General features: G+C 40.2%; 3 protein-coding genes across 12 annotated transcripts; 1 reads left to right on the top strand and 2 right to left on the bottom strand.

The window, feature by feature from the left end:
• Positions 1-1,696: 1,696 nt before the first annotated feature.
• LOC147566697 (transcription factor PCL1-like) lies at positions 1,697-3,121 on the bottom strand. Its single transcript, XM_086653210.1, has one exon. The coding sequence runs from the start codon at positions 2,710-2,712 to the stop codon at positions 1,921-1,923; it is 792 nt and encodes a 263-aa protein (XP_086509336.1). The 5' UTR covers positions 2,713-3,121; the 3' UTR covers positions 1,697-1,920.
• A 4,846-nt stretch (positions 3,122-7,967) lies between these two features.
• On the bottom strand, positions 7,968-16,344 carry LOC147566696 (pumilio homolog 2-like). 10 transcript variants are annotated; one of them, XM_086653206.1, is made up of 11 exons: positions 15,848-16,344; positions 15,327-15,712; positions 15,166-15,206; positions 12,957-14,419; positions 12,739-12,880; positions 12,547-12,654; positions 11,953-12,165; positions 11,742-11,852; positions 10,637-10,831; positions 8,559-8,733; positions 7,968-8,463 (listed from the first exon to the last, which is right to left on the bottom strand). In XM_086653206.1, the coding sequence occupies exons 2-11, from the start codon at positions 15,706-15,708 to the stop codon at positions 8,420-8,422; spliced, it is 2,874 nt and encodes a 957-aa protein (XP_086509332.1). In that variant the 5' UTR covers positions 15,709-15,712; positions 15,848-16,344; the 3' UTR covers positions 7,968-8,419. The 10 variants fall into 10 exon arrangements, 8 of the variants coding, with proteins under 8 accessions (XP_086509332.1, XP_086509331.1, XP_086509330.1 ...); XR_015230530.1 differs by having other exon boundaries at positions 10,637-11,252; positions 15,166-15,712; XM_086653205.1 differs by having other exon boundaries at positions 15,327-16,344.
• A 6,474-nt stretch (positions 16,345-22,818) lies between these two features.
• LOC147566695 (uncharacterized) lies at positions 22,819-23,612 on the top strand. Its single transcript, XM_086655326.1, has 2 exons — positions 22,819-23,275; positions 23,491-23,612. The coding sequence occupies exons 1-2, from the start codon at positions 22,819-22,821 to the stop codon at positions 23,610-23,612; spliced, it is 579 nt and encodes a 192-aa protein (XP_086511452.1).
• The last annotated feature ends 448 nt before the right edge of the window (positions 23,613-24,060 follow it).

Below are 24,060 nucleotides of genomic sequence, written 5' to 3'. Positions count from 1 at the left end.
GTCTTCATATATCTTCAAAATAATTGAATATTTCTTTACGAAAATTAACATGCTACATGAGCAACAACAAAAAAAAACTTTAGAGATTTGCATTGCAAACACACAAAGATTAGAGGATCTCTATTTGCTACATAAGAATTAGAATCTCAAATGAAACTTGAGAGATAAAGATTAATGGAGTTTCTTTTGAGTTCTGCTTTGGAGATGCTCTTACTTATCCCCTCTGTCCTTTGGGAGCGTCAATAGGTGCTCATCTTTTTCACTCATGCCTACTTTCTCTCTTCGCACCCCACGGACTATGCAAGTCCGAAGGCACATAGACGGTTTGAACATCACAAACTGAGGCCAGTCTGAGGCCTACAAGAAGTGCCAAGAGTGAAGGCGGGTCTGAGTAAAGGCACCCTTCCCCTTGCTCTCTCTACAAAATCAGGTACTGTGAGTCATGGCGTTCTGCTCTACTGGGCAGTTGCCAAACCCCAATTTCACCTCGAGTCTCAACTTTCTACCAACCGCAAACCTTCAAAATTTATACCTTGTTTCTTATCTTGCCAAACCCCTATTTTTCTCAACTGCTCCAGCAGGTATCAACTGGGTCACTTAAATTTCTTATTACTGAGCTTGACAACACTCTCTGTTAGATATTTAAGTTCAAAGCAAAATGGTACGATTTCTTTCGGTATTTCATTTGGTTTTGATAAGAAGTACATATCTTTGTGTATTCCTTCCTGAATACTGGATGTGTAACTTTTTAACATTGCAGGTAGACCAAGAGGCTAGAGCTTGGCACTAGAACTAGTCTCCCATTCTTTAACCGCCACCAGTTGACATTCACCCGCTTCGTCCAGTGGAAGAAAGTCGAAGCAGGTGCTGGTAAACCTCTTCTACTCCTCCATGGTCTCTGTGGTGGTTGTGTGGGAGCCTTCCTTAGGTATTGTGTCCAAAAGGTGTACTTCTATTCTTCATTATACGCGGTATCCTATATTTATAAAATGGTTACTTTAGCCCTATTGTTCTTTCTAATATGAAACTTATTATGGATTTCTCACGGAATTACAAAATTATCTGCATTTAGCAGCTGAGCTATGGGTACCATTAAGAAATACTCGTGTATATGCATCTGTAGAGCACGGAAATGAACTAGGAAGCTCGAAGGATGTAAGGGCAACCCAACTGGGTTCTATAGCCTTGCAGGTCATGGGTCATCCTATGGTGTTGGAGCATAGCTTGGTTTAGTAAGAGCTGAATATGCTGATGACCAAAATACTGGAACATGTGCCATTTTCCTGCGTTCGGGGAAGAGATTCTGATTCCTGAGGATATACCTCACCACTCGAGGAGTGTTGAATTGTTTTCTCAATTTTAGAGAGGCTAATGCGAGATCTTGGGTCCTGATCTGGAGGACCTGAAGTCGGTCGGCCAAGAGTTTTTAGTGTTTATTAACTGTTCTGGCTTAAAAAATTCATGAATAAAAAGAAAAGTTTCTTCTTCTTTCGTGAATGGAATAGTCCGATCGCTTAACATAGAGTGATCTTGGGGTCCTGACTCCTAAATGTATTTTTTCATTCTTGTTGGATCTATAAGAAAATATGAGCTCGATAACTTTTGTATATAAACATGTAGAAACCAAGGAAGATAGCTGATAAACTCATCTTTAACATCTCAAACAAAAGAATCAAAGAGTACTATAGAAACAGAATCACGACAAACATTTTTTTCACTTCAACTAAGAAATTTTCCATACCATACAAATCGCATAGAAGGCACATCTCTTTTACCATCTGAGGACGAACTTAACCTACCTACTACAGGTTCACCTATGTCAAGTTGCAGAATTTTGCAGACACATGAAAACGATACTAATGATTGACAAAGACAAAGAAGATTAAGATACTCACCACTACAAATGCGAAATGGAAGTTTTTATTTATCATTTTGATTAACATAAGGGTGATACCCCATTGAATTGAACATATGATACTGCTGAGATTGGAACCCGTGATAAGCCCTAGAAGCCGGATCGTGATAAACTGGCATAGACATTACTTGTGCTCCATATGGCATAATAGGATGCATAGGAACATGTCCTTGGCCACCGGACTCATTTAAGTTATGAGGTATAGGAGTTGTTGCAAACAGAGGATCGGACGAAGAAGGACCTTCGTTCGATAATCCCTGCATTCGTTTCAAATACAATCGATATTTCTGTAAATGACTTGCAACATTCTCTCTAGTTAATCCTTCCACATTCATCATTTGCATAATTGTTTTCGGCACAGCATTTTTAATACCCAAATGACCAACTACTTCGACGAAACGTTTGTGAAGTTGTGGATTCCAAACTAACCTTTGTCTTTTCAAAGTTTGAGCTGATTGGTCCTCCTCAGTATTCTCTGTTCTTTGTATTTTGCGCCTACCCGCTTCATCATCTTCATCGTCTTTTTCGATTTGATCTTCAGCTAAAGAAGGCAAAGATTTGAGATGACTTGATGAGAAATCCTCATCTTGTTGATTGATATTGGAAACTGTGGTCTGAGAAGCCCGATTCACATCAATCATAGTTCGATAACGTTCGGGACTAATACTGAAAGCAGAGGCAAGTTCTGATGAGATCAATGGCTGAAACAAAGGAGTTAGATCATCTGAGTTTGGTAAACCAGCTTCCCATTCTTGAACTCTGTCTTCATCTCCCCTACCACATCTTTGATTACTCATATCTGCTTACTGACTTCCTCTCCCCTCCTATGAAAAAGAAAGTCAATTTCTTGATTTCTGTGAGAGATTAGAGTTTGAGATAAAAGAAAATATCTCTCTTTCTTAGGGTCTGGAAAGAGTTGAAATTAAAAATATTATAAGGGGAGGAAAGAATCGAATCTAGGGTTTTTGAAATGAGGACTATATGGAGAAGAAGAAAAATGGAAACTTTATCTGATAGATAGGCATAGAGATTCCTGATCTCTGGTTATGGAAATTGGAGATCTGTACGAGAGAGAGAGAGAGAGAGAGAGTATTTTTCTGAGGAAAAGTTGAGAAAAAGTGCAAAAAAGGGATGCCCCCACTTTCCATTTATCTCTTTTGTTCCAATTGGGGTCTGAGGTGGAGTTTAGATATTTTGTTGTCTCCTTTCCTCATCTGTTTTCCTCCTTCCTACTTATTTCTTTCTACTTTCACTTACATCTCTCTAACCATACGGTCTAGCTAATAGGATTCTAACACGTGTCTAGATAAATAACAACCAATGAGTGAGATTATTAAGATTTGGTTGTTGCCCTATAGGCTATAGCACTCCTCTGTTCTTGATGAAATTGGTATGTAATACCTCATTTGGATGGGAGGGGCTAAAGACCCCGGCCAAAGTGTTGTAAGCACCCGGATTACGCGTGAGATAGGGGTGGAAATTCTACCCGAAAGCCCGATACCCGTCACGTTTACCCGCGTCCGACAATGTCCATGGACGCCCGCGCCCGAAGATGGGTACTACCCGCCCAGCCCGATGATTTTTCATGGACGGGCTCGGGTGAAAAGCTCTGCCCGCCACCCCGCCCATACCCGAGCCCGATATGGTCACCCGGCGGGTACCTATAGATGCCAATCATTTTGAGTGTCGATTATACTTCACTATAAAGCCCAAGGTAGATTTAGGGTTTCTCCCAAGATATATAAACTACACATTGAAGCAACCCTAATAGTTTACCACATTGAATCTGAAAAATTTGGTAGCATAGAGAGAGAGAAAAAAGCATCTAAGTTGTCTCTGTAGCCGTTTCTCTCTTATTTACTAGACCTTCTTATGCCAACCCTCTTCTCTATTAAATAAGTTATTGGGATCATCTTCCATCTCTATGTATATAGTGATCAAATTTTAAGATTATTTCGATGTGAAGGAATAACAAAGAAGAACTATTGGAACATACAAAGACAAGCAAAAAACTGAAAGACAACCAAGTCTCATGTTTGCATATATAGATCTATATCAGTTGTTGATTTCTTATGTTACGGAATCTGAGTATTTCTTTCATTCTCGATTTGTAAATTTTGTAAAGATTTGGTATCAATTTATTTAGAAAAGCTTATTTGAACAATATCAAATTTCTAGAGTTTCTTGATCTGATAGAAAAATATCAGATAAAGAAACCCGATGCCCGATTTGCCCAAAGCCCGACTTGCCCGATGCTTTAGTGGGTTGGACGGGCTTTGATCATATGAGATTTCATAAAAGCCCCCCCGAGAACCCGAGTGGGCAGAGGAGAAACTTACCCGGCCCGCCCGAGCCCGACTCAGAATTACCCGTGGGTGCCCATACCCGCACGATTCCCACCCCTAGCGTGAGATATATCACAACTTGTGCTTTGATGCCTACACCAGCTTGATCGGGTGCTTTTAGTAGGGGTATATCACAACTTGTGCTGTGATGCCTACACCAGCTTGACCGGTTGCTTTTAGTAGCACCCCGTTTGGATAAGTCCAATTTTTCTGTGGCTCCTTTTCTTTTATAGATCTTGGATTAGTGTTGCCAAGGGAGGTGCTAAAGGTGCAAGGCTGAGTGGCTTTTATAGATCTTGGATTAGTGTTGTAAATCATCAAGAAATAAAACAAGTTCTTTGATCAATTTCAACTATCCTATGATTTATTATTATATGACTATTTTCAAACCCTTCTTTAAAAAAAATATTGAATCAACTTTGTTTTCGAAACTCGTTTCATTCAAGAACTCTCCGTTTTCTTCGTAAATTTTTTCGAGAACCGTTTCTTAAACTTTTTCGTGAACAATTATTTTTTTCAAAAATAGTTTTCCCGATTTTTCTCAAAAAAAAAATTTCCCCCAAATTTTTTTTTTCAAAAACCATTTTTTTCGGTAACCGAAATTTCCTGAAACCTTTTTTTAAAAAAACATGTTTGCAGGAAAATATATGCTTTTGGAAAAAATCAAATCTCGGGAAAAAAATAATATGGGAAAGAATCAGTTTTCGGGAAAAAGACGGTTGTCGAAAAAATTGGATTTTGCGAAAAAACAATTTTTGGAGAAAAACGACTTTTTGAGGAAAAAACGATTTTCGGGGAATAAATGATTTTCGGAGAAAAATGATTTTCGGAGAAAAATGATTTTCGGAGAAAAATGATTTTCTAGGAAAAAATAGTTTTTGCGGAAAAAAATGATTTTTGAAAAAAATAATATTTTTAAAATAATTATTTTGTACAAGGAAATATATTTTTGTTGCTTTAAGTTTATTAATCTAAAATCCTAGAGGGTAAGGTGGGATTTTGGTCCAATACAAATTTTGGAATTAGGAATCCTTAGGATTCAAGAGTCCTATTATTCTTGGTAGCCAAACAGACCAAGGATTCATGATTCCTACCAAATCTCACTTTTGATAGGAATCCTACTTAAGAATCTTGCAACCAAACACACCATGAGTGTAAAGAATGCGTTTTGGACAATGTTCATTTATTCAAGGCGAACTGACCACTTGCCCCAATGGATCCATTCGATCAGGGTGCCGATATTAGAGGCCTAGTTTTTATGTTCTCTTTTTTGGAACTAGAAACACTTAAAAAGATTAGCAATTCATGTCATCACCCACTTTGCGTTTTTGAAAATATCAATCTGAATCCAAATTTATTTGTGTAATTTAGTATAATTTAAATTTTTATACAAAGTTATTTCTTTATTAAAATTAATTCTATATTTCATTTTATCAAGAGTGTGATGGTAAAAGGCAAGATCATATAGTGAAGAAAAAAGCCAAACAAGTTAATCCAACTGATACGTTAACCAAATCAGCTACTACTTCAGTTTAAGAAATGCTTAAATGGATTAGAACCTACACAAGTTGACGGCTCTTGTAGTTGTAAGCTCTTATAGGTTAACTACAACGATGGCAAAAAGTGTCATGATGGTAAGAAATGTTGTTTTCCACGAATAACTTTAATTTATCCAAGGCGGGGGGTTTTAAATTGCCTTGAATATGGGTCTATGTTTAACCTAGTATGCAACGTGAAACTCCAAACTTTTGCCCCGACCAGTTTACTTATGTTTCTCGTTTTATAAGAGCATGTATGGGAGCCCGACTGAATGACTCCAAACTCCCAATATGACAGTTGGGGTTTTGGGGTGAAAGGGAATCCACCCAATTTTTTCCTTCTCATTTTTCCTTTTCATTTTTTCTTAAAAATTTTTAATCTTATTTTTTTATTTTAATCTCTTTATTGTTTTAAATTTTTTTTATTTAAATTCTTTCTCTAATTTTTCTTTTTGTTTATCTTTTAAAATTCTCTCTCTAAAAAGATATCAAATTTAAATTTTTGAGAACTAATAATTTATAGTTAGAAATTAAAATCGAAATCCCACATAGATACATGATACGTCGCACAAGTACATAATTTGGGTGTAGAAGTCGGACACTGGAGTTGCCACAATTGAGGAAACTCCCAAAGTTGAGGAACTCCCAATACTTTTTATTTTATTTTTGAAACCACGCGAAATCATATTTCATTCATAAGTGATACAATAAAAAATTTACATGGATAAATTCTTATTCATCTCGGTTCAACGACATGAGAGTTACATAAGTAAATTCTCAGAACTTCGAATGTAAAGTATCTCATGAGGTGAGAGAACTTGACTAGACTCTGACTAAGAAAGAAAGAAGAAAGATGAAAGGATCCTAAAGATCAAAGATGAAAAGACCCTAAATGTCACCAAAAAACTAAGACTAAAATATCCCAGCCGATTGAGCCGCCATCGCATTTACCAGGAAGTCACCATTGTCACTGAAGAACCACCAAATTTATTGTACTTGATATAGGGAAAACAAAATACCCTCTCTCCTCTACCTTCTCCGCACCACCACCACTGCCTCGGTACACACCATTGAAACCCCATCATTGCTAAACACCACAAACCAACCACCACCATAAAACCACTAAACCCACCACCACCACCACCACCACCACCGCCACCATTTTGTAGTGGACAGAATCTCGAAAGATTTAAAGTAAACGGACAAGATATAGTGATTGAAGTGAAAATGAAATTCAAGCATGTCATCTTCCGCCATTATCAGACTCTGTAAAAACCTAATTTCTTCAATGACAGAGATCAAAATTGAATGAAATTACCTAATCAGAGCGAAAGAAAACAATGTTTCCTAAACAATAACTGATCGAGATTCATCCAAAGTTTTTGCAAAATTGAATTAAAGTTCGTTTCTGAAGATATCTTCTGAAAAATCCTTTCTCGCCGGAATCTGAAGCGGAAACAAACTCACGATCGAAAGTTGTTTTTTCAGAATCAGAAGGAAGATCTAAATGAGAAGAGAATGGAGTGTCTGAAATTTAGGTTTAGGGTTGAAGAGGAATAGAAATAGAATTAAGGGTGATAATGTTGGATAAGAGGAATCCGATAAACCTTTATTTAAATACAAAGAAAGAAGAATCCGGCTAAAGGAGGACCCTTTGCCGGAGAAGCAAAGAAGTTCCTGGACAGTTTACTTAGAGGAACTCCCAAAACTAAAAGCCCGTCCTATTTTCAATTATTTTGACCCCGACTAGTTTGCTTATGTTTGTTTCTCTTCTTATAAAGGGGTGTATCCAATTTTCAATTATTTAGACGCAACTGAGTGTTAAAGTTTTAGTGAACTACAAATACTAAATTCTTCAAAGAGCATATTCCTTTTCTTCATTCGTGGTGAAGTTATCGCAACATTATTCGTTGTGAAGTATATCTTATCAACCGCACCACCTAGATATCTTATCAACATTATTGGTTTGCCTGTTCAGCATAACCAGAGAAAGAATACATTGAGGTCAAACTTTTTCATCAATGACCTAGCAAGGTATTCTCTTTGCTCATACTTGTGCGAGAGTTTCATACACTGAAACCCCGACATTCTAGCGCTATCTGCATACGGAACAAGACAGCAATACGTCTTAACTACGCATCAAAATAATCACAACAATACACCATCATCTCAAACAAAAAAGTGGAATTGATAAAACTGTACTTTCCCAAAACAAAGTGGAAATAATCAAAATTCGTAATCGCATAGAAAGAAATAAATAGAAAATTCTGGCCTCACCTGAACACAGAAGGCTCTCCACAATGCCCACATTTTTGTACATTCCACATATTTACTTACCTCCTCTTTACACACCTTTTAAAAACTTGTACAAACACATACCTCTTCTTGCAGGGCATCAGGTGCACATATTCACCCATCTGAGCCTCAGCTTTCGCCTGATTCTAACTACCTACTACCTACCTACCTATATCTCCTTCAAACTAAATAAAATGTACAGTTTTACCGAGTACAAGCAACAACTTTATTTCTCACGTCTCTTACCTGACTGGCCAAATAGATAGATAAGACGATCCGCTCATACTAGTTTCAGTTAGCTGTACAACAACTTCACCGCTCACCGACTAAGCCGACGGGTAAGCAGCAGAATGAAGACCCATCCTCCTTTCTGCAATCATCGCGGTTTAGATTTTATATCAAAGCTGAAATGACATTTCCTTAAAGAAAATGTGAGAGCAAGAAACTAAGAGATTGATTCTGTACCTCCAGCTGTAACAAGCTTCTCCACACGGGCAACTATATGCTTTCCGTAAGTATACTTTTTCAGTGCATTCAAGTGAACCTTTATTCGCGACAGGATCAGTTCACGGTGCTGGTCATCACAAGTTTCCAATACCTTTTGTACAACATAGTTTGCAAACTGGTCCTTCATCATAGCCTAGACCAAATCATATAATATGGGCAGCAAACAACAATTAATACCACAACCAGATATCTTGAACACTAGGAAGGAGGACCTAACCCTTCACTCGCGCAGAATACAGCGACCATAATATACATGTACATAAATAATAGAGGTCAACAAACTCTAAGAGCATCTCCAACCCCAGCCGGGCGGAGGACATAATTTTGAAATTATGGCCTCCGCCCAGCGCTCCAAGCCCAGCCGGGCGGAGCGCAGTGTCATGGACCAAAATTGGTGGCCCCATCTAGCAGCTCAGGTGGCCCGGACCAGCAACATTTTGGCACAAGGTTGCTGCCCAAACAGCCCACATATGAGTGCACCAAACAGCAGCTATCAAGTGGGTCGGACAGTAGCTACAATTTGGACCAGGCAGCAGCTTGCACAGCTCGGGACAGCAGCCCAGAAACAGCAGCTAAACATGGGACTAAGTGTATAGGAGCTGGGCTGCCTTGTGTGCAAGAGGGAGGTTCATCCTTGGCCCAACCCAAATGAATTCTCTAGAGAATAGAGAAGATATTTCTGGTGGGAAGCTTCTAGAGTTGCTTGGAGCCCAAGTTTTCTAGGGAATTCCTAGGAAGCTTCCTAGCCATTAGATGCAAACCAAGTGGCTTAATCCTAGCCATCCATTGTATAGGCAAAGTAGTATAAATAGGGATGAGACCCTCATTTGTAAATCAACAAGTCAAGGAACAAGTTGAGAGCAACCAAGTTGGTATCCAAGAGAGTGAGTGACTTGGGAAGTGTGCCCACTTGTAAAGAGTTTTTCATAAGCAATAAAGCTTGGAGTTTTCTCTTAGAGTGTTCTTGTGCATACTTAGAAGCTTTCTTTGTTCAATCATATAGTGTTGGAGCTGCCTATTAGTCTTAGTTACATAGGCATCCAAGTTCAAAAGGCTTAGACTTGTGCAGGAAGAGAAGCTACACAAGTGCCGCACGGAGTAAACAGCATAGCTGAGATTTTACCCCGTGACAGCAGGCTGGGGCTCCTCCCTCAGTCGCCCCTAACATTAGGGGCGACTGAAGGGAGGCCCAAGTGACCCCAACGGTCACTTGGGGACAGATCTTGGTCGTTGGTTTATCCAACGACCGGATCTGCTTGTTTTTTTGTCTTTTTTTAAAAAAAAAATATTAAACAATTAAAAATAACTTAATAATCAAAATACATTTTTGTAATTCTAATTCGTTTTAATTTTTTTTTAAAATTCTAGAAAAACTTAAATATTAGTAATTAAAATACATCCCACCAAATGTCGGTCCCCGAATAAATTTTTTTTCGAAAAATAGTTCAAACACGTATTTTATATATACATAAAATCACACACGTTTTTCGCACACCAACTAAAAGTGCGCTCACGCGTTTCCCACATGAACAAATTTTCGGCCTCAAGAGAGGCTGGGGCTGGAGCTGAATTTTAGAGGCTGAGCTGAGGCCAAAATTTTTGAGTGAAAAAGTGGTTTTTTCGGCCCAAGACAGACTGGGGTTGGAGATGCTCTAATACGCTAAAGCATCGTATTTGAAATGACCAGGTAAGCAAGTAAGATAGCCTCGAAAAGAGAACCCAAACAATATGAAGATCTAACTTGGGTCGACAAGACTTCAGAAAATGAAAATCAAAACGCGGACACTACCTACGCTTTGATTCATTTCAGGAAACATGCCAAGCTACGAAGAATCGTCCTCAAAAAACAACTTTAGGTGCAGTTTTAGTGGATGCATAGAGCGAAAGAAAAAACAAACTTGTGTTATCAAGAATCATCAAAGAATATCAATGCTCCCTACTTTGTGTAGGGCAAAGAACTTTGAAGATTATAGTAATCCGGCCTAGAGAGTTAACAGAGTAAAAAGTGATGGGAACCCACAAGTAAGGTGACAAACCTGAAGAGGCTCATTTTCATCGGTGGTGCCAAGCATCTCATTGACCAAGATCTGGCGTTCCACGGGACCACCAAAAGTTAAACATTTCTCCACAACGTTAGAAGCAAACTTTTGCTGGCTCATTTGAACTATCTGACCGGCTAATTTCTTAATTATAGCAGCACGTTCGTGTGGTTTTCCGAACTCCAGTACATGCTGTTATCAAAATGAACAGCGCAACCAACATAACTGATGAGCAAAAAAATTCCATTGACCCATTACAAAACAGAGTTACACAAACTGCAGATGTCAAAATGGATAGAGATCATAGGATGTCAAAATGAGTATAGGTAATTAGCGAGGGCGAAGAACCATCCTTCTCAGGACTGTCACAAGGGTACATAAAGTTCAGGTAAATATCCCTCCTGCATGGTGGAAGGAGAAGCTAGTACCTTAATGTTGGGTTCGTGTTATTCGTTTGCTTTAGCATTACAAGATTTTTTTTTTTTTGAGAGTTTGAACGAACAAGAAAGGAAAGCAAAAGTTTAGAGGTTGATATGGGACTTTTTACATCATCCAAACATCCCAATTGACTACCATGTCTAAGTAAGGTACATCCTTAAACTCTTTTATGGCCCTGGTCCAAGCATAAAGAAAATTAATCATTACAAGATTAACACATCGAAACATGGAGAAAATTAATCATTTCAGGAAAAAGGAAAATGGATATGATTAATATTCCTTTAATACGAAGAGAAGAACAAGGTAACAACAGACGGGGAGATTAAAACTGGAAATCTGGACAGCAATAGATATAATAAGGCTCCATTTACAGGATTTATTGTAGCGTTTGGATGAGATTGAACCAAGAACAGAAAACGTGGGAGGTATTAATCAAAATATGCGACTATGAGTCTATGACATGATCAATCTGTTCCCAGTATGGATGTAATCCTAACCGGGGAAGGTAAAGGAAAATGAACGTGCAAGATGCCCCTGAGGAACACCATATCAAGATAGAAAAGAAAAAACATGCAATAATCTAAGGGCGTCTAACAGAACCTATACATGAAGTAGCCGGAGAAGAACTAATTGGGTTTAAAGGCTCACGAAATATAAAACAAACCTGAACAACATAGTTTCCATATTGGTCTTGTGCCAACATACAAACAGATTGAAAAATCTCATCCATCATGATTTGCTGGGTTTTTGCATCATCACAGTGCTCCAAGACCCGCTGGTGATAGAATAAAAGAATAAATTTCAGCATCTAAAGCAGGTTCCATTAATTAAATTAATGCTTTAAATGAGTTGGATAAGAGAAATCATCTCTGGACCTGTATAACACGGCAGCCATAGGGATGAGTAGATAATGTCACAACTTGATCATAGAAGGACGAGACAATGAACTGAATAGCATCTTGAGGGATGCATTCAATGCACTTCTGGATGACATGGTTACCGTTCTGATCACGTACGCACCTCATGATATTACCATCAAGCTCAGCGACCATTTCAGTTTGCTGGTCTAAATCAACAACCTCTATAGCCTGCATTATTCAGTTTGAAAAGTAACACCATTAAAACTTAGGTTACTCATACATAATATCAAACCGGACTCAGAATGGACCACGTCCAAACTCCAAAAAGGCAAAACAATAGGTGTCCAGTCCAACCATCAATGCAAGTAACAAGTTGCAGACCCGTATATCGAGCAAAAGTAAATGGTTGTTAAGTGCAGAAAGTATTTCGCCATATTGAATGATAACATATTCATTCAAAGTTTCAAAAAAAAATATATATATTATTACAGAGGCTACGAGATATATGAGATATATATATATATATATATATATATAGTAGGATATCTGGCAAATGCTCTTCCAAGATCCAACAGAGTTAAGTTAGGTAACAAGATGATGACAGAATACCTTCTGGATCACACGACATCCATACATTTGAAGACTGAGATTCAATACATGACCGGTAAGCTTGTTCGCCAGTTCTCTTCTCTGGGGTGCAGTACCATGCTCAAAAAACTGAAATAATACCACTCATAAGTCATAAAACAGAAAGGTTGACTCCTAATAATCGTTACCAAGCTAGAGTGCAAGTCAAAATACCTTCTGAATCACGTAATTACCGAAAACATCAGTCATCAAAGAAAGAGCTTGAGGAATAATTTCCTGGAAAACTATGTTTTTCTCTTCTGTAGAGGCAGTTTCAAGTTTTTGTTGAATGAACCGGCTCCCATATTGATCAGCACTGCTCAAAGTAGACGTTAAAATAAAAATAAGGAATCACTTAACTCAGCTCACGAAGAGATTTAAGCAGTGTTTACCTGAACTCTACGACGTGACCTGCAATTTCGGAGAGCTCAAAGCTTCTGGTTTTGTTGTTTTTAAATTCTTCCAGAAGTGATGATGCAAAGCTTTCATCAGCGCCAACTTCCGAGTGCCAGGATCCCATGACACCTCCGCCTATGTTTCTCATCCCGGAAACAAAACGCATGTTTCTCTCACTGTGCCTCATAGGGCTGCCAGGTCCAACAGGAGAGTTGGAGAGGATTGGACTTGCCATGGGACTACCGGAGTATGGCATGCCTCCAAGACCAAATGATGGGTTTCCGTAGTAACCTTGATTCACACCATCAGATATTCCTACGTAGGAAGCAGCAGATTGTGATTTATGAGGGGAAAGCAATGCCCCCAGGTAAGCTTTCTGGAGATCAAGTATATCAGCATATGAGTTCTCCATGTAGTTCCTACCCAAAGAGGGATTATTAAGAGCTGCAACTTGTGCAGCATATTCAGCTGTCCTCGTGTACTGAAGATACAATTCATCCATGTAGTTACTGCTCATTCTGTTCAGCCCTCCAAATGCTCTGGAGTTCACACCTGAGGCTGCCACTGCAGATGCTGCAGCAACATCTTCAAACAAAGGAGGCAAATTACCCGTGCCAATTTGACTTCCCATCACAGATGAAAATGCTGGATTGACAGAATAACCACTTAAACCGTAGTTTGTGAATGCTGAATTTGTAGTGTCAACATTCTGATAGTGTGAAAAAGCTCCTGGGCTAGTAGGAATGGTACTAGAGGGTGCCTTGAAGTATGGATTGGCACTTTTTTGCAGTTCAGCGTATTCATCGGCTAGCAATGAATAGTTGTTCAGGCCCAAATCAGCCCCATTATCTTTACCCATATTGGAGTATGACAATTTTGCTTCAGAAATGGAAGGTAGACGCAGATTTCCAGAATCAGATTTGTTCATGTATGGATGTTGCTTAATCTGGTTTTGGCCACCTTGCAGGTTGAAAAGAAAATTTTGGTTGTCATCAATTTCCTGTTGAATCTGAGACCGCCTATAGTTTTCTTCATTATCAACACCATTTCTTGACAAGCTCATACCCGACAAAGAAGCAACAAGATCTGCAGATTCGCTCATACTAGAGGAGACACCATTGAACGAGTTGAAACCATTCACACTTGTGTTATCTGAACCACCAAGCTTCCCTCCTCCAATAGGTGGAAGTCGAGGACTAGGAGCCCTAGCAACAAGTTGTGGATCAGGAGTTGTGCTTCTAGACAAGGATCCACCTACAACAGATGCAAATGTATGCGGAGCTGGTACACCGACGTGTTGGACCCCAGATATCCCCTGACCATTTGATACCAATTCATGATGCAATTGTGCAAGCCGGGATTCAGCAGAACCTAGTTTGTCAACATCATTATCAAACTCATTGCGGCTAGCTGGACGAGAAGAGTGAACCGAGACATTAGTTGTGCGCTCCACGTCATCCTGCATTAAATCCACAGTACTTAGGCAGAAGCTCCAAAAATCAATAGTTCGGGATTCAGGCCGTACTTGATCCACATCAAGTTTCAGCCAAAACTTGGCAAAATGGAGGGCTAAATTGTCATGTAGTTAAGAAGAACAAACTGACAGTTCGATTTTTCTTAAGAAACTGATAAGTTAAGAAGTTGCAAAGCCAACGCTTCCCCGTTACAGTTATTCGTAGTTTGTTTAAGAAAATACACAAATACTCCTTGGCTAGCCTAATCTGCCAAAGTCATGTGGCAAACAAGAAGGGTCAAAATAGAGTGGTAGTGTAGCAAATATAGAAACAACTAAATTCAGAAAGAATCAAAATCGAAAAACTTAGGAAGAATAGAAATGACACTTTGACGCCATCTCTCTCTCTCTCTCTCTCTCTCTCTCTCTCTCTCTCTCTATATATATATATATATATATATATATATATATATGTATATTACGACTTGAAAAAAAACTATGTTCCGTACTTCCGTAGTAATTACAATCGTCATCCTTAAAAGCGAAAAAGTTTACCTCCTATAGGTACATAAAGAAACATAAGCATCTAGAGAGACCTTACCTCAAATGGACATAAAAAGAAAAAGAACAACTTCGATTCTATGAGTTTAGAACTCTCCACTTACAATAAATGCCAATAGCTAAAGACTATGAAACAAACACTTTAAAAATAAAGTTTCAAGATTTTGGAGGAGAAGTATACAAAATTTCACCTGAAACATATCAGCGAAGCTCTTTTGCCTGCCCCCAAGTCCTAATCCAGAAAAACCAACCAAACCATTACCTCCCCATTCTGCATTTGTGGACTCCACCTCGCTTTCTTCTTGCTGTGAATTAAACCCTGGTTGTAGAGAGAATAAAGATCCATTATTACCTCCAATGCCAGTCTGATGCTGATGATGTTGTTGCTGCTGCACCTTCCTTCTGTCACCAATCCCACCCAAAGCTGAACTTCCGCCCTGAAACCTTTGAGCAGACCTCCAATCCTCCTTTGAGAGCACAGGCGGCGGGAGCCTAGGGTTCATGTTTACATTAGAGTAGTAATACCTGAGGTAATCCGGATCAGACCTAAGCTCTTCTTCAGTCAGGTAACCATTATCTTTTCTGACACCAGACAAACCTAAATGAGAAGCATCCCCGCCACCATGACCGAATAAACCTCCAACAGCACTTAATGAGCCTTCAACTGTTGGAGGAGCAGAACCACTCCTCACCATATAATCCTCGCCGTAAGATCCATCATTGCTTGATATCATCGTTCTGGTTCCCATATCAGATATCAAATATGAAGAATTCTCAGTAACCATTCCACCAAAGTAAAAAAAAAAAAAAAAAACCAAAAAGAAATCAAAACCCTAGAAAAAGATAAACATTTGGTTCTCAAATTGTTCTAACCAGCTCAATATATCATACAAACTCAATAAAGATCCGATCTTTAGCTCTTATTACTCAAAAAAGATAGAATTTTTAATCTAACACGATCACTGAAAGATCAAGGAAATGAAAAAGATTGGAACTTTATTATGAGGAGTGTAAATCTGAGACGAGCTCAAACGATCGGATTGAAAATGAGCGGGGTCTGGGGGGGGGGGGGGGGGGGGGGTTTGAACTAATTTCAAGAAAAGATCAGTGCCACCATATTTACTACAGTATATCAAATTCAAAGCTTTCTATTTGAGGGTAGAGAGAGAAACAAAGATAGAGAAGAGGAAGCAGCTTTGTTCAGTTGAGGATGATAAGCACAAACTGTATTAAGACAAAGACCTTCGGATTAGGGATTTGACGGTGGATAGGAAAGAACGAGGTTTTCGGAATTAAATCTGTTCTTGATAGAACCAAGAACCCCTCTAGGGTTTTATTTCATACATTTAGTTAGTTATGTGAGTCACCACATCTGATTAGAATATTACTAAATCTTATATATGTGTGTCTCCATTTTTTTTTCTTTTTAAGGAAGTTATATTTCACTAACAAGCAGGGGCCGCCTGTGACCAAAGCCACCAAAACGGTCGCTTTGGGCCTCAAATAATCAAGGGCCTCATATTTCCTATTTCGTATGTAACTTTCGAAAAACTAGTTATACTTTAAATCAATTTCAAACATAATTCAAGGCGTAGCTTAGTGCTAAAGATTTTAGATCTTGGATAAAAGGTCAAGGGTTCTATTCCTACCCTTTACATTGTTTAAAATTTATTTAATTTTTTATTCAATTTTTTTCTGGTATCCATTGTATGGGTCCCCAATTTTAATTTCGCTTGGAGCCTCAGATATACTTGGGGCGACCTGCTAACAAGATAATGAGTCTTACTAACAACTCTAGTTACAATATGACGAGGAATACAATGTAGTATGTCCTAACTCGGGACATTTTACAATTGATAGCATGAGACACAAAACTGTATAATTACATGTGCGCAATCACTGGTTAAACATTACCGAGTGTAAGATGGTGTTTTTGTGTTGTATGTCTCTTATTATCGGAATAATTGTCTAAGTAATTTCGGAGATTGGGTCGTTAATGGCTCGTAATACATAGCTTGCATCCCCTTCGATGATGACTTTATGTTAATGGTTCTAAACGACTAGATTCAGACCTATAAGAAATGCGCGACTTTCGGCTTTCTCACTCTAATTCTATTGACTTTCGGCTTTCTCACTCTAATGGATTAAAGGAAAGGAGGGTTTTTTTAGGAGAGAGAGTCTCCCGGGTGACGTCATCTAGGTTTTTCTTCTTCTCTCCTTTTCACTTTCATCATCAATAGCAAGCGGCGGCGCGGCCATTAATCCTCCTCGGGACATCGGGAACAAGCATCGATCTTCACTCTTCCACTTCAAAGACATCATTACCATCAGTCACACCTCCTCGGTATTAGCTAGTCTGGAGCTGTTACCGTAGAGATCAAGGGAGAGATTGAAGAGAAGAAGAATCGAAAAGCAGATCCACCCCTTGATCATTCCCAAGACCTGACAGCTCGATGATTGGGGAGAACTCAAGTCGTATTTAATTGGCGAAAAGAAAGAACAGCTTGGAAACCCAACCGTCATCCCATCAAGGTAATAACTCCCACTTGAGTTTTTATTCATTCCTTCTGTCTCGAGTCTTCTTCTAGTTTTTTTCTGCTTTGTCGTTTCCATCTCCACTCTCTCTCTAGAATGGGACCAGTCACCACCGAAAACCGAGAGTAGACTGCGCTGGTGGTGACACTCCCCCAATCTCCTTGCATGCAATCAAATTATGATTTTTTGGCTTCTAGGTATCATCGGGTTTTTTGATCTATCCTTCTTCCCCTTCTTATACCCAACCGAAGCTCTTCTCCTTCTCACTTCTCCTCTCTGTATCTTTCTTTCCTCTTACCTCTTTTCTCTCTGGTCTTCAATGGCATCCCAATCTACACTCACCTCACGTGGCAGACTTTCCATCCGTTTTGCTAAACCCTCAACCAAACCGGAACTACAACCCATCTCTGAGGGTTTTGTAGCTCGTTGGTGTAATCCATATGAAGCCTCTCTACCCTTCATCAAGAGTCTCTTATACCCCCAATCACGTTTTTTCAGAGATTGTGATTATGCTTTCACTCCTGGACCCATCAACACTTTCTTAATCAAACCGAGGAGCCTCTTTGTTCTCAACGCCCTCAACTATGGTAGGCCATGGATTTTGAGGGGTATGCTTCTGGTATTGAAACGAGTTGTTCTCCCTCTCTCTGAACCCTCGGACGACCTCTTCTATGAACCCATGTGGTGCACCCTTTACAAGATCCCTCAGTCCATTCAGAACAAGGTAGACCTCGATGCCATCTTCGAAAGCATGGGCAAAATCATACAGATTCGCCCTCGTAATCTCGGCTGTGTAAACAATCCTGTGATTCGAGTTCATTTCTTATACGATGTGAGGTCCCCCTACTTGCAGTTGTGAACCCCATCTTCAACGACACTGTGACAGAAATCAAAATCAGTTATAAGAAATTCCCAGGAGCTATCTGCCAGCATTGTCGCATTATTGAACACCCCCTCCATAGGTGTCCGTCCCCTCTTCAATACTACTTCTCTGGTGAAGATGAAAGCACGGATTCTGATCCGTTAGATGATCCCATGGATGAAACAATTATTATCTCTCCTGAAGCTACTGAACCAACCCTGCTAGCCCCTCCACCATCACCAGTTCATCGCCCCACTCCTCCCCACCTCCTCTTCAACCATTCTGGCAAGAGAACTCGATCACAGGCTAGTCATCATTCCATCAGCTCGACTGACTACTCTGTTGAAGATAACCATATTCAGTCTCTGTTTGAGGATAACCAGGAAACCCAGACTCTCCTTGAAGAGTCGATGATTCTGTCCAGAAGCCTCAACATTTTAGTGCAAGGGGAAGGGGGTGATGGTGTCACCCCTCCAGTACAGTCTACTTGATCCTTTTGGTCCTTTAGTTTAGTTAGTGTTAGTAGTTTGTTCTTCCTTTTTTTTATTTTAGTTTGGTCAGTATTGCCTTCTGCTTTTCTTTTTGTGCAGCCCTAGAGTAGTGGTCCGGTACTGATAGCCAAATTTCTTGGCTAGGGCCTCTGTTTGGGAACCTTGGCCGTGCTTGATTCTACTGATTTGGTGGTTCATCCACTCTTTCAGCTAGAATCCTTTTTGGGATTTTGGCTATCGGTACCTAGCTCGGGCTGGTTTGAGGGCAGTTGGTGTGCCCGTATATTTTGTTGTTTCTTGGGTCTAGCTCTTAGTGGGCTTTTTCCTTTTGGTTTCTTTGTGGTGCCTTTATCTTACTGTGTTTAGTTACTTGTTCTATATTAGTAGTGCTTTGTTGTTAGTTGGTGGTGCCTTTTTCTTCCTGCTTCATATTTCTTTGTGGTGCCTTTTCTTCCTGTTGACCTTTCTCGGTGCCTTCAGACCGAGGCCGGAGTGCCTGCAGACCCATGGAGCAACCTAAACCAGACCTAACTATCCTAGCCTGGAACATCAGAGGCTGTGGACAATACCTTAACCGTAAACACTTATTTAGACTGATTAAAACGAACAGACCGGACTTCATCTTTCTTTCGGAGACTAAGAGCACCTCCAATCAACTCCACAACACTCTCAAACTGGATGACAACTACAAACTGGTGGTAGTCGAACCCATAAAAAGAGCGGGTGGACTTGGTTTGTTCTGCTCGTTTGACTTTGACATTAAGACCATTTGGGCCGACGAAAACATGATTCATACTATGTGCACCCACGTTAGCTCGGGCCTCACTTTTGCGTTAACGGGCTTCTATGGAAGCCCGTATAATGGCAACCGGATGGCCCCTTGGAGCACCATTAGTAGTCATAAGATTGAGCCTGCTGTACCTTGGGCTGTAATAGGGGACCTTAACACGATTCTCCACCCCTCTGAAAAAGAGGGGGGCAGAAAGGACATCCCCACGTATGTCCCCAAAATTAACCGAGTCATTAACTCCTTGGGCCTCCGGGACGCAGGCTACAAAGACCCTACTTTCACTTGGACTAATAGGCAGTTTTCGGGCAAGCTCATTAAGGAGCGTTTAGACCGTGCCCTAACTAACCACAGTTGGCTTGTCGATTTCCCTTCCTCCCTGGTCACTCACTTACCCGGAGTGGGTTCTGATCACACTCCGATTCTCTTAACCACTCAGATTCCCTCGAACCTGGGAAACAGACCTTTTAAATTCCTCAGGACCTGGATGTCTCACCCTGAGTGTAGTGAGTTCATTCAAAACCACTGGCCTCCCACTTCCAACTCTATTCAACCCAAGCTAAATCACCTAGCTATTCAGCTAGCCAGGTGGAACAAACTGGTGTTCGGCAACATTGATCAGCGCATTCGCAATCTCACTGAGGCTATCCAAACCACGGATAACTCGGAGCGCTACCAGGAGCTCAACAACAAGCTCGAGGAAGCGTACATTCAGCTGGAAAGTCTCTGGAAAGAGAAATCCAGAAATGATCATATTCAACTTGGAGACCAAAACACCAAATTCTTTCACGCCAAAGCTATAAATATGAATCGGAAGAATCGTATTTCCGCCATCAAAGACAACAATGACCATTGGATCCAAGAAGCCTCAGACATAGCCAATGTTTTCTCGGCCAATCTGCGTAACATCTCCACCACTGAAAACCCTTGCTGTCCTAATGAGATCCTCAACCTTTTTCACGTTCAGATCACTGATAGCCAGAATATTGTTCTCACTAGCATCCCTACGGAGAAGGAGATCCACAATTCGGTCAAATCCCTGAAACCTGAGGCGGCCCCGGGTCCGGATGGTTTTCCTCCGTTTTTTTATCAGTCTAACTGGAATACAGTTAAACCGGATTTAATTCGGCTGGTCTCTGAGTTCTTCCTTCATAATCACCTTCCGGAGCAAGTCAATCACACTCACATTTGCCTTATCCCCAAAACCAAAACCCCCCAGTCGACGGCCGACTATCGTCCCATTAGTCTCCTTAACACCACCTACAAAATCATTACTAAGATCCTTGCTAATCGTCTCAAAACTATCCTTCCTCACATTATTTCCCCGTTTCAAGCGGCCTATGTTCCGGGTCGGCAGATCACGGACAATATCATCATCAGTCAAGAAGTGGTCCATTCGTTCAAGCTTTGTAGAGGAGCTAAAAGTTTCTTCGCTCTAAAACTCGACATGTCCAAAGCCTTCGATCGCGTTGAATGGTCGTTTCTTTCGGACATCATGAAGAGTTTGGGTTTTGACCATAAGTGGATTAGTATGATCCATACGTGTCTCTCCACTTCCACCATGGCGGTCCTCATTAATGGTAGGCCAGGCCCTACCTTTAATGTCAGTAGAGGCATTAGGCAAGGTGATCCCCTCTCCCCCTTCCTGTTCACCTTGGCCATGGAAGGCTTGAGTCGTCTTCTGGAATCAAATCATCTGAACTCGCCTTTCCATGGCTTTCCCATCCCCGGCACTAACATCAACCTCAAACATCTCCTTTTTGCTGACGACTGTATTATCTTTGGTCAGAATTCGTTAGTCAACATTACTTTGCTGCAAAATATCCTGGATATCTTCTGTCGGGCGTCGGGTCAGATGATTAATTACAATAAATCTACGATCTTTTTCTCCAAAAATACCCATCCAAAATTCAAGCGTATGATAATTCGCAACTTTAAAGTGCATCAATCTTCCAATCTCGATAAATACCTAGGTACTCATCTGTTCATTAACGCCAACAAAAAGAAAGTCTTCTCGACCCTCACCACTCAAATCCAAAATAAACTCTCTAAGTGGCAATCCTCTCTCCTCTCTCCGGCTGGCCGCTCTGTTGTTATTAATACAATAGCAGTGGCCGTTCCCCGATACCAAATGCAATGCTTTGCCATTCCGAAAGGCATAAGCAATCGCATTGAAGTTCTGCAAAGAGCTTTCTGGTGGGGAAAATCTCGTTCCATCCATACCATTAACTGGTCCGCCATCTGCCTCCCAAAGAAGCTGGGAGGCCTGGGTTTTCGTTTCCCGCACCTCGACAACCAAGCTTTTCTCAGTAAACTAGTCTGGCGCCTTTTTACTGACTCCGGCTCTCCTTGGGCGGAGATCCTCAAAGCCAAGTACTTCACCAAAGAGCACAGACCTAAAACTGCAAAATCTCATCACTCGTGGCTCTGGAAATCCCTAGCCAAACATGTTGAGAAAGTTACCAATTTAACTTTTTGGGACATCAATAAGGGCACGAATATTAATATTTGGCATGATTACTGGATCCCCAATTACCCTCCCCCCCTCAGTAACCCTATGAATAGTTCCCTCACGATTGTCTCTCAACTAATTACTAATAATACGTGGAACTTGACGATCTTAAACCAATGCTTTACACGTGATATATGCAATGCTATTTTAAGTATGAATTTACAGGAACATATGCAGGATATCCCCAGATGGTCACTTACCAAGACAGGTAAATTCTCAATCAAATCTATGTATTACTATCTCCGAACAGAACATTACCCGGTTGAAAATAAGGAATGGGCCTTCATATGGGATATGCAAATTCAGCCAAAAATCAAACTATTCCTTTGGAAATGTTGTACGAACAGCCTCCCGGTTAGAGCGAAAATTGGTAAGTATGTGGGAAACAAATTTAATTGTGAATTCTGCCCTCAGACAGAAACTTTGATCCATATGCTTTTACACTGTGACTTGGCTCAGGTGATTTGGTTCCATTTTAATATCTTGTCTAATAATATCACTAATTTCGTTGATTGGATTATTTCGTGGAAAACTCTAGACGATCAGATCGGAATTCTTTTTGCTAACATCCTTTGGCAGATTTGGAAAGCTAGGTGTGATAAATACTTCTCCAACATACAAATTGTACCAATGAAAATCATAGACCAGATTAAATGTATGGCCTTTACCCCTCTGACTCAATTCACCAATAGCAAGATTGATAGAACTACTCCTTGGGTTCCACCGGCTCCACCGTTCATAAAAATCAATGTTGACGCCTCTTTCATTACATCCCAGGATTTAGCAGGGATTGGTCTTATCATGCATGATGACAGAGCAAACTTTGTCGCCGCATCGGCTTGTAACGTGAGGGGTCAAAATGCAGAAGAATGTGAAGCTTGGGCGATCTTTAAAGCTCTTCAATGGTCGAGAAAAAAGAACATTCACTATGTACATATAGAAAGTGACAACAGTTGTCTAGTGAAGTGGCTCAACAAAGAGGCTTCGGAGATTTCCTGGCAATCAAGCAAAGTCCTCGAGAAAATTCTTCAGATGGAAGCACTATTCACCAGGGTTATCTACTCTCACATCCACAGAGAAGGCAACTACAAAGTGGATCAACTAGCCAAGTGGAGTAAGATTTATGTTGGCTCCTGGGTGTGGCTATCTTTATCAGACCTTCCAGCAGCGTTGTACCAGTGTTGGACGTAGTTCTGTAGGTCGGCTTGGTGTTCGTTTTGCTCAACAAAAAAAAAAAAAAAAAAAAAAAGAGTTTTGAGCCAATGTCGCACAAGTTGATCTTTAAAAGAGAATCTAGCATCCACATTTATTTTTTATTTGATTATCTAGTGGTTGGATCCATATGGCTTAGGTCTGTTGTGCATAATTCATATTTGCGTGAGAGGAAGTTGATAGATCATGATGTCCCAGAAGCTGAAGCTCCATCTGATACATATGTTGTACCGAGGTAGTCGACGGGCATTTGTTGTTGAAGACCACATTATTCTGTCTTTCTAAATGTGCCAAACGAGTAACCAGCCGTCAGCGAATGTGGTTGAGTTATATGGTACTTGAAGCCAAGTTGATAGGACAGAAGGAACTTATTCTTGAGTGAAATGATTGATGGGGATGGTGTTCCTCTCGAACAAACCATGATAAGTAGGCACTAGGACAAAATATGTGAGATTGTTTCTGTATGAATACCACAACAAGGACATAAAGAGTTGACCAATGAGATGAATTTTTCTATATTTGTTAAGACCGGAACTCCATTCTTCACAACTTTCCAAACAAATGTCTTCACCGTTGGAGTCTGGAGATAGAGAAGGGTTAAGCCACAAATTTTTCCATTCAAAACTTGAGTATCCACGGCTGGTTGGTGACTCATTCAAGAGACATTTACAATAAGACTTTGTCGTG

The sequence above is a fragment of the Eschscholzia californica genome, unplaced genomic scaffold (genome assembly GCF_041429995.1).
Source record: "Eschscholzia californica isolate CP2 unplaced genomic scaffold, dmEscCali1.0.p SCAF_1, whole genome shotgun sequence".
Classification (NCBI taxonomy): domain Eukaryota; kingdom Viridiplantae; phylum Streptophyta; class Magnoliopsida; order Ranunculales; family Papaveraceae; genus Eschscholzia; species Eschscholzia californica.
This window is presented reverse-complemented; position numbering and strand designations above follow the sequence as displayed.

Excerpts from the sequence above, each read along its gene's own strand:
- LOC147566695 (XM_086655326.1), top strand. The coding sequence starts at position 22,819 with ATGGCCTTTACCCCTCTGACTCAATTCACCAATAGCAAGATTGATAGA. Across the intron at positions 23,276-23,490 it reads GGATCAACTAGCCAAGTGGA|TGGTTGGATCCATATGGCTT; the intron begins GTAAGATTTATG and ends TTGATTATCTAG.
- LOC147566697 (XM_086653210.1), bottom strand. The coding sequence starts at position 2,712 with ATGAGTAATCAAAGATGTGGTAGGGGAGATGAAGACAGAGTTCAAGAA.
- LOC147566696 (XM_086653202.1), bottom strand. The coding sequence starts at position 15,759 with ATGGTTACTGAGAATTCTTCATATTTGATATCTGATATGGGAACCAGA. Across the intron at positions 12,166-12,546 it reads GATGTCGTGTGATCCAGAAG|GCTATAGAGGTTGTTGATTT; the intron begins GTATTCTGTCAT and ends TGAATAATGCAG. Across the intron at positions 11,853-11,952 it reads ATGGCTGCCGTGTTATACAG|CGGGTCTTGGAGCACTGTGA; the intron begins GTCCAGAGATGA and ends TTCTATCACCAG.